Source organism: Sander lucioperca, chromosome 9 (genome assembly GCF_008315115.2).
Source record: "Sander lucioperca isolate FBNREF2018 chromosome 9, SLUC_FBN_1.2, whole genome shotgun sequence".
Lineage (NCBI taxonomy): Eukaryota > Metazoa > Chordata > Actinopteri > Perciformes > Percidae > Sander > Sander lucioperca.
In genome coordinates this window covers 23,221,297-23,235,482 of record NC_050181.1, presented here as the reverse complement: position 1 = coordinate 23,235,482, position 14,186 = coordinate 23,221,297, and the positions used below count along the sequence as shown (strand labels likewise).

Here is a 14,186-nt window from a genome sequence, read left to right as displayed (position 1 = left end):
TGAACTAAAATGAGTTTGACAGCCCTGGTTTAGATCATAGCTTGTGAAAAAAAAAAGATGTGCAGTTAAAAGGTTACTTCAGTGTGTCAGATGCATATTCAATCATTAATTTTCAGGTTGTAACTACAAAACGGCAGACATTATGCTGTCACTAAAACCTGTAGAGTTTCAGTCTTAAGTTTTAGTTGGCTACTTTTTACTTACATAACAAATGTCTGAAGCTGAAAAGCAAATGTTGAAAGCTGGATTCAGATTCAATAAGTGGATTTGATCAAAATGACATCAGATTGGGAAAAAATACTATCAAACCCCAACTCTAGGTTCAACTTAAATCATGCATACTGACATACAGTTAACACCGTTCTGCAAACACTGCCGCTGGTGTATTTAGCCCTCTGTGCCAACAACTGTGTGTAACAGAGTGAACCTTTTACGTTACCCAAAGTACTGGCCCTGATTACAAATTGATTACAGATTGATTCCTGGTAATGAAATTTGTCCAGCACACAGACCAGCTGGATTACAGCTTTGAATGGCACTTATAGGCTAGATATGGCTTTATTAAGACTTACATAAGAACTGCCATTCTCTCAGGATCAGCATGTTCCTGCTGTATAAACATAACACTGTACTGCAAACCAAACACACATAATTACAACCTTGACAAGTATGTTTGGAATACCAATGTAAGATATACTGGCACAAATATAAAAAAAAAAATCATAATTTGTTTTTTTACAGTCAGTATAAAGATAAGAGTTGACTTGCAAATATGAATAGAAATAATGGGTCAAAGGTTGCTGCTTGCAGATTGAGCTATCAGCGCCTCTCTGTCACCGAGTGACCCCGTCCACCCTCATGATAAAACACCAGCAGCAGGACAGCTGAGCTGGGTAAGCATTTGGGGACAGACAGGGTGGTTAACAGGCGCAAAGTTAAAAATTAACTTACGTTAGCTAAAAAAATGATGAGTCAGTCAAATGCCTTTTGTCTCCTAAACACATTCCAAGCAGCTTAGAGGACAGACTCGCCGCCTCTGCTGACCGGTGTACATGGCAGCTCAATACAGCTTGATGTGACCGAGATGGAAACCTGCAGAGCAACAAACAACTAACCTAGCTTGTCTAACGGTAGTTTGCTAGCTAGCTTACACTAGTAGGCTGCGGTTTAGCTTGACTTGCGGGTGTAACAATTGAGGTCTTCTCTTCCTGTTGTATCACGACAGGAGAGTGAAAGACAAGGAAGCTATATTCAAATGGCTAACCCTAATAACACTAGGTATGAGACTGGACAGACATCTAGCCATCATTACCACCAGTGGCTGCCGAGTTAGCTAGCTGGTGGCTAGAAGAGTGCAGGTTTAATATGAAGCAAACATACCTCATACTGGATGTACTGCTTTCTCCACTCCGGGGTGATGTGAGCTGAGAGATGCTCCGTGAATTTCATTTTGACAGCGTGGTGGTTTTCCCTCCCCTGCTTTTATTGTAACCGGGACCCGGTGGGTCAGTTGAGGAGCGGGATGTTTTGCCGAGCTGGTTTAACGTTGCAGGCGTTTACACAGTTATCCGAAGATTTCGATCAGGCTGCACGGTCTAAAAGGCAGAGAGATGCCTTTTTGTCTTCACGTTAAACTAGCTAACGTTAGCTACCGGCGCACATTTTTCTGCCGTCTTGGACACGTTCGACGAAAAGCTGGTGGAGTCGCATCTTAGCTAAAGGACATAATGCTTAAATGTAGTTTTATCTGTAGAGCCAATATCGCAAAATAACGGTTAGGCTCACTGTGCTGGCGCTAGCTGGGTCTTGCTATCTCTTTCCCCTGTTGTTCTCCTCTACCTCTCTCTCTCCACCTCCCGTCTCCCGCTGCATTCAGGTGCAGTTGGGAATATTTAAATAACCCAATCTTGAGCGCACATGAATATGTTGTTGATGGGTGTAACAAAGTGTGGCCCAACCCTCCTTTAGAAAACGTCATCCAACCAGCACGGGTAAACTGGTCGTTTTTAAACTTAATGGTGGGGCAATGCGCTGACCATCAAGGGAAGGGATAAAAAGTGATACACAGTCAAATTACGTTCAGGACAGAAGCTGTCATTGTATGCCCTGTTTTACTTAGACATTACTGTTCTTGTTGTTCGTCAACAGATAACGTTAGTGTTTTCCTAATCCACTATGCTTTGCTGGGTTTTGTGTGTGCTTAACAACAATCATTTTGTCCATGATGTTGTTGAACTTCTCATCACCAACATATCTAAATGTAACTAGATGCCCTGATAACAGTCTATGCCTGAAACAGACTCCTCATCATTTTATTTTAACCATAATAACAATGATTAATTCTTGCTCCGCATAGCGGGCCTTAACATTTATAATATACTGCCCAGTCCTGTATCTCTGCAAATCTTTTTAATTGTATCTCTTTTCAATTCGGTCTTAGCATTCACCTCAGTGAACAGTGAAATGTCTTAACTATCCGATGACACCTGAATGTCACACGCGTGACGTCGCCAGCCACCTTCGGGAGAACACGACGTAGATGTAGATTGTCTTTTTAGTAAGGGGGGGGAATTCAGACGGAAAGTTACCATGACATATATCCTCTGGGTGTGTTTGTGCCTGACTTGGTGAGAATGCAGTCACAAGATCAAAATATATACATCCATGGAAAACGAAGAATAACAGTCACCTTATGATATCTTGTGGTGGGAAGTATGGAAATATATTACATTACATGACATTTAGCTGACACTTTTATCCAAAGCGACTTACAATTGCTATATATATCAGAGGTCGCACGCCTCTGGAGCAACTAGTTAAGTGTCTTGCTCAGGGACACATTGGTTGATGAATCACAGTGAGAAATCAAACCCAGGTCTCCCACACCAAAGGTATATGTCATATCCACTGCACCATCACCACCACCCCAAATATAACAGCAAAAAACAATTGAAATACCATCAGTTGTAAAGGTTTAGCCATATAAAAGAAAGGTAAAAAAATATAAATAATAATAATAAAAACTTGCACAGTATAAAGGAATTGACTAGAGAAATGAAAAATGAACCATGAGGAACCAGCCACTACAAATCAACACATTTATTTTAGCCTACATAGATTGCAATTGTGTCCTGAAGATGAACTTGCTGATGTTAAGTCCCCTACTATGAAACAATCTTACTATAACTGTGTTAGTCCCAGATATCACTGGCACCACATCAGACACTGTGACTCAATTACTGACTTTAAAAACATGCTTAAAACATATTTCTTCAAGATGGCTTATGGACTGACTGAGTGACTTTTATTTATTTTTTATTTTTATTTTTATTAGATGACTATAATTTTAACGATGTTTGATGATTGTTTGTTTGTGAAGTGACCTTGGGTGTCATGAAAGGCGCTTTAAATAAAATGTATTATTATTATTATTATTATTATTATTATTATTATATCACTAACCAACATTGTACCTATCTTACAAAACTGCAGCAAGATGCGCTGGTCTTCCCATTTCTAACATTAAATGTTGTGTATATCATGGAGGAATATAGGCTTCTGTCTCTAAAGGAGGGCCTTAATAAGTTGTGTTAAAACACCTTTAATAAAGTGTCGATGTTTATATCCTGGCTACATACTGTACATATCTACATATGCTCTATAACCAATTATATTATCAACACATCTATATCATTTTACCGTTCTCTTAAAATACTTGTCTTCAACAAGCTATGAATAAATGTACTCTCACGCCTTTATTATACTTTGTGAAGTACTCAAATTACAGTCTAAAACCTGTTGGAAGTAGTCACTAGTTTGTTTTTTTTTTAAATCTCACTGACACTATCTGTCACACTGTAACACCAGACATAACAATGTCACACAATAAACAGAGATAAACAAGGAAACGGCCGTCATAAAACAGATCTGTGATGTCTTTACGCAACAATTAGATAATAAGAATAAGAATAACAACATCAACGACTCATCAGGGGAACCTTCTATTAAAGTGGAGACCACTTCAACTTGTTAATGGAACATCTAAGCTTTTTGCAGGTGCAGGTGCAGATTTCGGTCCCAAGCGGAAAAAAAATAAAGGATGTAACCTTCTATTTCTGTTAATAATGCTGATGTGAGGGCTGTTGTAGCTTGTTTTGAACATTTAAAGTCTTATCATGAAATACAAGTTGCAAATTAAAGGGACACGCTGACTTATTGGGACTTTGTCTTATTCACCGTAACCCCCAGAGTTAGATAAGTCCATACATAACCTTCTCATCTCCGTGCGTGTCGTAACTCTGTCTGACGCATCTACCGCTAGCCTAGCTTAGCACAGATCCTGGAGGTAACGGCTCCATTTAGCCTACTGCTCCCAATAAGTGACAAAATAACGCCAACATGTTCCTATTTACATGTTGTGATTTGTATAGTCACAGCGTGTACAAATAACAAGGTCACATGAGACACAGCCATCTTCTAACCGTATACAAACTGGGAACTATATTCTCAGAATGCAAAGCACTGCTACTTCTGCTACTTGGGCGGAGTGATTTGCTCGCAGCACCTGAGAATATATACCTGAGAATATAGTTCCCAGTATGTATACGGTTAGAAGATGGCTGTGTCTCATGTGACCTTGTTATTTGTACACGCTGTGACTATACAAATCACAACATGTAAATAGGAACATGTTGGCGTTATTTTGTTACTTATTGGGAGCAGTAGGCTAAATGGAGCCAGTTACCTCCAGGATCTGTGCTAGGCTAAGCTACCGGTGGGTGCGTCAGACAGAGATGAGAAGGGTATGTATGGACTTATCTAACTCTGGGGGATACGGTGAATAAGACAAAGTCCCAATAAGTCGACCTGTTCCTTTAAGATTTATTTTAAGGGGGTTTGCTAATAATGAGATTACAGTACAGAGCGCTGGTGGACAACTTTGTGGAGTGGGCTGGTAAGAATCACCTGCTGTTGGTGGCGATGTTGACATGGTTGAGAAGTAACAGATACCTGGGAGTTAACATTGACAGCAGGCCAAACTGGAAAATCAACAGCACTGCTGTTTATAAGAAGGAGGATGAGCAGACTCGATTTCCTGAGGAAGCGGAGATCCTTCAACGTGTGCAGTGTTGGAGATGTTCTACCAGTGTGTTGTGGCCAGCGCTCTGTTCTCCTCTATCGTCTGCTGGGGCAGCAGCATCGGAGCCAGCAACACAAACAGACTGAACAAAACATCGTTTAAAACAACCGGAGTTCACCAAAGTGCTGTACAAATTGAAGTGCACGGCACAACAAGTAAAATCAAAGCAAAAGGAGTCATAAAATAACACAAATAAAAATAAAATAGCAATACAAGCAAGACAATACAGTACAACATGTAAGAATAAAAGAATTTCTAAATAATTGAATACAAATAAATAATTACTAAAATGCTAAAAACCTCTAAGAGCAACCAAAGACCATTCAAAACAAATATGTCTTGAGATGTGTTTTAAAACTATCAATGGAGGGGGAGACAAAGTGGAAGATTATTCCAAAGCTTTGGAGCTGCCACAGAAAAGGCACGATCTCCCTTACCCACTAACCTCGATCGAGGAACAGTTAAAAACAATTGATTCGAGGATCTAAGAGGCCTGGGATTGGAGTATAGGGCTGAGGAATTCTGAGACATACTGGGGAGCCTGTCCATGTATGGCTTTAAAAACAAATAAAAGAATCTTAAAATCAATCCTGTATTTAATAGGTAGCCAATGCAGGGATGCTAGAATCGGTCTTTTCCTTGTGCCAGTCAAAGTCTCGCTGCAGCATTTTGCAACAGCTGCAGGCGATACAATGAGGACTGGCCAACACCAAGGTACAGTGAGTTGCAATAATAACTAATAACTAAGAGAGGAGGTCACTGAACAAACTTATATACCATATCATGGATAACCTCCCCCCCCAAACACACACACACACACACACACACACACACACACACACACACACACACACACACACACACACACACACACACACACTGGTCCAACAGAGGAGCACCTTCTCTACAAGAGAAGCTACAAGAAATCATTCCTACCACAGGCAATACAACTTTTTCATATTCATCACTATACATCACAACTGCACTAAGTGCAACTTGCACAAACATAGGTTTACTTGCATCTTTATTAGTACTATTTAAGTAGTTGTACATTTTTATTCCTAACTTGTAGATATGTTGTACATTCTCCACTTCATTTTTTTTAAAGAAATATTGGTTCTTGTATTCTATCCTATTTATTATTTCATGTTTATTGTATTCTATTATTTCATGTATATTCTGTATGTCTGCTGTGTGTCTGATATTTTGCTGCTGTAACACTGTAATTTCCCATTTTAGGGATCAATACAAAATCTATCTACTCCCTCTAGTGTTCGAGACAAGACATTGCATCCCTGCGTTCCTTTATTTCAAATAAAGATGAATTTGAAACAAAAATCTTGTCTTTTAAGACACTCTTTGCTGTCATATTTCTCATTGTTTATATTGAATGTTTTTTTCAGCAGAGTTGAACAAAAAAAAAGGTGCTAGTAGTACTGTTAGTTACAGCAGAAGCAGTATTCAAAGTGTAGAAGTAGAAGCAGCCCAGCACTAGTAGTGGTAACATCAGTCTTTACACTTCAGAGCTATTTAAATTTTTTTGGAAGACATTTGTTTTTTTTTCACAGAACTGTTTCCACTGTTGTATATAACTTGATTTAACCATTGTGGAAGGTACGTTCAATTCAAAAGGGGAAAATGTGTACCGTTACTCCGGATGAATAATGATTTGACTTCTATACAGACTTAAGAATTAAAGACAAAGCTTTAAGTAAATTCCTTAGTTTCCCTCCAAGTTTTCCTATAGACAGATTACCAAAAGAATTGCTCAAATGTGAATTTGCGCTGTTTTGCAGCTCTGTCGACTTTGTCGTTTCAGTGCTACAGTTTTGTGACAAAGGTAGTAGTAACACAACTTCAGAATCAGAATCAGAATCAGCTTTATTGGCCCGAGGTTTGCGCAAACAAACAAGGAATTTGACTCCGGTTAATCTTTGCTCTCTAAGTATAACACTCACTTAACATACAAGAAAAAAAAAACAGAAGGACAGTGAGAAATATATAATATATGGGCTATTTCTGAGCGTTCTGACTGCTTGGGGAAAGAAACTGACTTTGTGTCGGCTGGTTTTGGTGAGCAGTGCCCTGTATCGCCTACCAGAGGGAAGGAGGTTGAACAGTTTGTGACCAGGATGTGAGGGGTCTGCAGAGATTTTTGCTGGCCTTTTCCTGACCCTGGACCGGTACAGGTCCTGGATGGAGGGATGGTCAGCTCCAGTGATCCTTTCTGCAGCCCTAATTGTTCGTTGCAGTCTGGCCCTATCTTGTTTGGTGGCTGACCACATTATAGGCCAAATGCTTTTTAACACAAGCCACTTTGAAGTTGGGGCAATGTGTCCAAATATAAATGAACACAATTTACAGATTAGGCTTTTTTTTAATAATAATAATTATTTTAATTATTTTATTTTTTTTGTTTATCCCCACCACTTCCAATCCCTCACCCAACCTCACCAATTTTTAAGTAAGGGCGGTACAGTGTTAAGATCAGAGGATGTTAAGGGGATCACAGACTGTCAAAGTTTAGTCAGGATACAGTTTTGAAACCATTTAAAAAAAAATTTCAAATGCTATAAAATAAAACAAAAGACCCCAAATTTAATGGAAATAATCATAATTAAAAAAAAAATGTTGTATGGGTTCCGTACAACGTATCTACAGTTGTACTCATAAGTTTACATACCCATGCTAAAGTTGACTAAAAAGAGGAATAAAAAAACATCTTTTGGAAATTGATCTTAATAGGAAAAATCCATCCTTTAAGGACAACAATTTTCTTTGTGAATGAATAATGTATCGTAAATAAATAAATGTTCTTCCTTAAAATACAGGGGGCATAAGTGAGTACACCCCTATGTTAAATTCCCATAGAGGCAGGCAGATTTTTATTTTTAAAGGCCAGTTATTTCATGGATCCAGGATACTATGTATCCTGATAAAGTTCCCTTGGCCTTTGGAATTAAAATAGACCCACATCATCACATACCCTTCACCATACCTAGAGATTGGCATGGTTTTATTACAGTTAGCCTAATAGCTGGTTTGATCTGCATTGAGAGATGATCTTATGGAAAGTACCCCATGCCAATCTGTAGGTGGTATGTATACTTATGCCCCCTGTATTTTAAGGAAGAACATTTATTTATATACGATGCATTATTCATTCACAAAGAAAATTGGTGTCCTTAAAGGCTGGATTTTTCCTAATTTTTTTAAGGCATTAAGATCAATTTCCAAAAGATGTTTTTTTATTCCTCTTTTTCTAACTTTAGCATGGGTGTGTAAACTTATGAGCACAACTGTATATCCATGCATCCATGTTATTTTTGGGCAATTTGTTTGAAAGAAACCCATATTTTTGATGTTAAAAACTTTGAAAACGGGGTCAAATTTTACCTGAGGACAACACAAGGGATATAACCATCAAAGTTATTTCATTCTCTGATCTCACTTCATACAGAGTTCCAATACTTTGTGGCTCTAACAGAAGACCAATCCGCCCAACTCGGTAGATCTGTGCTGTACTGCACAGTCTCCTCTGTCGGTCGTCCTAGTTCTCCTCCCAGTGCCTGAACGCAGTGATGTGTGTACACAATCTCCTTGAGAGGAACTGGTGCCAGGACGTTACTGCCCATGTCTACCCATTGAGTTGTTGGAGGACTGAACCAATTTGTTCTCACACACAGAACTGAAAAGCCTGAAAATAAAGTTTGGAATTGAAATGCCACCAGTCCAGTTTGTTCTCTCTTTACTTTCAGTAAATCCAAATTATGTTTGAGTGTGGTGGTCACGGACACACAATTGAAGGTTTAAGTTACACACTCCAACATCACCACATGTTCAGTTGTTTAAAGTTGCAGTCACATTATGGTACATAAAAGACAGTTTGTTTGGTTTGAAATGACTTCATTAGCACCTAGATAATCCACTGGTTTACCACACAGTTTACATTGTTTGTCCTGATGCAATTTCGTTTCATTTTAGATTCTTTCATTTCTTTTTCACTTTGAGTAGTTACCTGGCTGCAGTTCTCTTCCTGGTGAACCAAAGATTGGGCAGAGGATGGAGCCTGATTTTATGCAGAGGCCCCAGTCTTGGACCTTTCCAAAAGATCTGACAACAGAGGGGGGGTGGGTGGGGGGGGGATCAGAGTTTCTTCCTGCAAGTTGTAGTTAGTGTTCATGTTGTACTCCCCTCTGTGTGTTTGTTGGTTTGGACAGTTGGTGTATAAGTATCCCTCACGTCTCATTTGAGAGGTCTGTTAAAGGAGTTAACATTGAGATTTTGTTAGCCTTATTTTTCAGTAGAGTTATGTTTTGTTGAACTTTTTTAAGGGCCATATTACTCTTATCTCCTTATTTACTTGTGAATCCTTGTTTTGGAAGAAATAAACCCAACCTTTTCAACTTTAAAGGTCCAGTGTGTAATGTGTTTAGTTGTTCATTATCAAAATCGGTGTTTCCCATTCACAAACTTGTCCTTTTTCATAAATATTTACCACCACCATCAATTCCAAGTATTCCTTTTGGCTTGAAATTTTACATTTGCATTTGCATGAACTGGGGTAGACGTTCCATATTCATGCTCCATCTTGAAATACGTTAGCCGGTAAGGGACATACAGGACATACTGCTCCGTCTTTTGCGTTTTCGCTGTCACATGATAAACTCACAGGTGCTGCTAATGCTCAATCATGCAAAATCCAAATTTCAGGAACAGGAGTCTTCTTCTTCGCCCAGAAAAAGAAAAAGGATATTGAAAAGAGCAAGAGAACGGCTTTTTGAAGCGTGAAGGCTACCGTAACTCTAATATGTACTTAGAACTGCGTGGTGCGAGAGAAATTATTGCCATATATGATCTCAACGCTAGATGGGAGAAATTCCTACACATTGGACCTTTAAACCTGTGTTCTTGTGTTCCTTGACTGCTTGGTCCACGACAATGAGTCAGCCTACATATCATGAAAACCTATAAATACTTTACAGCTCTAAATTTAACGATCACAAAACCACATTTTTATTTAATTTTAGTGTTATCATTCATTTCTTTAATCATGTTTTATCAGAAGACAATTTGAATGTCCTATTCCTGGTGCTGTTGTTAAATATTATTGACTATCCATGCTTAATTCTTAGCTAGAGTACAAGGCCACGTATGTGTCTTTGTTGCTATATTGAAAGAGATTTAGACTTTGTTCCTGTAAACAGACCGTCACCACTGACAGGGTCCCTGAGTATGCAACTGCAGTCACATTTCACACAAATATACCGTGAAGGCTGCAGTTGCCTCACCGTTTGGTTATATAATATGTATTTCGACATGTTTTCTGCCTATTTCTGAAAGATTAATATGACAGACATGCAACCTGAAATACATTTAAGCATGTAACTAGATCAATAGAGAGAAACAATGTTGGATTACATAATCAGTGTGTGTGCGTGAGTGTGTGAATGGAGCTGAGTGGGTGTGTGTGTATGCGTTATACGGCATACATGCATAAAAGACAACTTTAAACAGGATTTTGTAACACAACCTGAAACGTCTATGAAACACTGAGAGTGGCTGACACAAACCATATGGCCTGTGGAAACATTCAGAGAGCAATCATTACCGGGGATTAACAGCCAGCCAGGGTCAGATTAGGCTGGCTAGTCTTTTAACAAGGCTGTTTGGATGTAAACAAGCTGGTGTCAGTAGTTTGAAACAGACAGGAAATACAAAGTCGTCCCCAGCAACCTCAAAGTCCAGACTACAAAGCAACCCCACGGTTTTCAAATCAAAAACTGGGGCAGCAGTGTTTCCAAATGTCTCCATTTTAGGGGCACGGAAAACGCCGAAGTAGTGTGGATGCGAGATGTAAATGTAGCAAAAGATATTCATTTTTAAACCAAAACGAAGTAGTGTAGATGTAGCCTAAGGTTTTTTTTCCATAGTTTTGTTTGAATTTGCGTTAGCCACGTGTCCCCCCTGTTTAAAACAGCAGCCGTAGTGGAGCGTCCCAGTTTGACGCGCAGGGGTGCCCCAGTGACGCCAATGTGAAAGCGTCAGTATGGGAACGTAGTTTGGTTTGAATTCACAACGGGACTACTCTGCACGTTGAAAAATGATGCCACAGGGCCAAGGGTGTAACTTTGGTTTGAGAAGTGTGTGTGTGTGTGTGTGTGTGTATATGTGTGTATGTGTGTGGGGGGGGGGTCCTCCACGTAACAAATCTTTTGAATCTTTTGAATCCCATTCCATGCATTTCAACATACATTTAGCGACTACGGTGATACAAAATCCAGGAAATAATTAAGTTGATCATAGTAGAATAGTTTTTAACTATGTATAATTACTTTCTTTATTCTATAAAATAGAGGCCGATCACCGAGACCTATACAATAAAATAAGTTATAGGTCTTGGTGATCGGGGGGGCACAAACAGAATTTGAAAAAGTGGGGGGGGACATGTCCCCAGTGGAAATTACTCCATAGCACTGGGGTACCCAGAGCGTTAAAAAGTGACGCCGAGGGGTCCTGACCAAACTGCTATATTTGACGAGTTGGGAGTGAGAATGTGTTGGAAGACGAGTGATCACAGTCGAAGCAGCGGAGCTTTTAGTCCTGTATGTGTCAAACTCCAAAAACACTAGGTGCTGCATTTCCCATAATGCAACACAATAACCTCTTATGTTTGAGTTTGACTGTCTAGTAAAAGCCATGTCTGTCAAAACTGTCTGTCAAGCCCGAGCTGAGGTAACCGTGACGACCAGAGACCTTTTAGACATACCCGTAGGCCTACTTTACTTGACTATTTCCATTTTATGCCTCTTTTAACTTCTACTTACTTAAATACAAAACACACAGGTGTATAAAATAGGATGCATTATCCACCTTCACCAACTACAACATTAATGTACTGCTTATTTATCAATACATCAATAATATAAGATATCATTTATTGTCCCCGAAGGGAAATTTGTTTTGGACTCTGTCTGTTCTGAAGCTGTACAAAGACAACACAAAATACAAAAATAAGCATCTCTTAACACATACTCTCAGGCGACACAAAACATGCTTTCATATACATTAGACAGGTACCTATATAGTAAGCACATTAATTACTCCTTTCATTGGCCTTTTTAATTGAACAACCCTGTCGGCTGCATTCTCCGCAATAAGTGTAGCACAGCCTACTGAGATATTGCACAACTAACATATTGCCCAACCATTTATGCAAGCCTGTGTATTGCACAAATGACCCAATGCACTGACATAATGCACTACCCAAATAGCCTACGTATTGCACAACTAACATATTGCACAACCCCAATAGCCTACGTATTGCACAAATGACATAATGCACAACCCAAATAGCCTACATATCTTATATAATATGATAATATAACAATGACAGTGGCTATTCTACACAATAAGTACTTGTTTTAATACTTTGAGTAGATTTTGTTGCTAGTACTTCTGTACTTTTACTAAGGTCAATATTTTGAACGCAGGGCTTTTACTTATAACAGAGAATTTTTATTGTGTTGTATTTTTACTTAAGGTACTATTATTTGAATACATCTTCCAGCCCTGTGTATTTCTTATTTGGTATAACAGTGCATTATGCTCATTTCTGTTTTGTCATCAAATGTGCACGTTGAGGCAAAGGGAAGAGTTACCACTTTAATACATATTGGGTTTTAAGAAGGTCAGAACAAAAAGGGGAAAAAAATGTTGGATTTTGCAACCACTATCATTATTTTTTACACACAGCAGTGAGGTCAGCATGAGGATGCAAAGCCAGTTTCCCTCCTGATGACATTCATCCCTGCGAAAGGCATTACAAATGGAAAATACACTGCTTTTCCAAACAATAACCAGTAACAGAAAATAAATGATTTTAGACAATTACCGAGCACATACCAGTATGGTACTGTTAGCTGTGATATACATTCCAGAGAGAGGCATGCTACTGTACATAAACTATTTGCAGCACACACTCACATACACCCTACCATTTTTCATTTCCCCCTACAATGATAAGGCCTGGGTGCAGCACCCAAGCCGTTTTTGCCACGACCTAAGCCGAATAAATGTAAAATCATCAAAACTAAGCATCAAAACTAAGTGCCTTTTCTCAGATCTAATTGATTGTAGTTGGTCCCCAGTGGACTTCTTTAGCAAGTTTAGTCTTCAAGCTTTTTTTTTTAATGTTATTTATTTAATATCTTGTCGAGCTTTTCCAACATTTTAGACACAGATATGGTAATAATAATGGTCCAAAATGATGTGAAATTGCATATTTCTTTTATTTAAAAAAAAAAAAAAAATTCACATTTTCTTGAGGGAGGACCCCTAAACCCTTTTGCCAAATACAGTACATGCACCTAAGTCTTCCACACACCTAGGGAAAACATTGCATATACAGCATACAGTCCCTACCAAATTCAAGCCATTCTGGAGCAGCGAGGCTTCTCTCTTGGCATTCACCGCGTGCCTTAATTGACTGATTTGAAATCAAGGTCCACTGTGAACACTGAGAGAGGACACCCAGAGTCTCAGAGGGAAACAGAGTCAATAACCTTGAGGTAGAAAGTGCTGCGGTTAAACACAACATACTATAGATGTTTTGTATTCCTGCAGACTGTGAATATAGACCTGAGTAACACTTTTAACTGAATTGCAAATATATGTAGCCTATAGCATCAACTGTCAATTTGTCTCTTGTCTGTATTTCTGCAATTCTGTAGTACTATCACGGTTGCCTCACTATCATATTTAAAGGAAATGCCTTTTAATTCACATCATGTTAAAAAAAAAAGAAGGTGAACAAATGGAAAATAATTGTCTATGCTTTGTTGGAATTATTTCAAAACACACTTCCTTGCTGACAATATTTAAAGGTCACACACATACCTGCTGATCATCTTTCTTCCACTCTATACTTTATGGCAGCCATCGACTTTTTACAACTGCCTGTCCTGTTAGACAGTATTCAGATGTTAAAAAAACAAAAAAAAACAATGCACAAACGCAGATAATATTCAATCGCTCTTTTTCCATG

At 38.8% G+C, this 14,186-nt stretch overlaps 1 protein-coding gene across 1 annotated transcript in view; it reads right to left on the bottom strand.

Moving 5' to 3' along the window:
- Positions 1-1,877, bottom strand: part of LOC116043946 (xenotropic and polytropic retrovirus receptor 1 homolog) — a 40,327-nt gene extending 38,450 nt beyond the window's left edge. Inside the window, exon 1 of the mRNA XM_031290981.2 lies at positions 1,381-1,877. Coding sequence (XP_031146841.1) covers positions 1,381-1,449 — 69 coding nt within the window. The 5' untranslated portion in view covers positions 1,450-1,877. The remainder of the gene's footprint in view (positions 1-1,380) is intronic.
- Between the last annotated feature and the right edge of the window lie 12,309 nt (positions 1,878-14,186).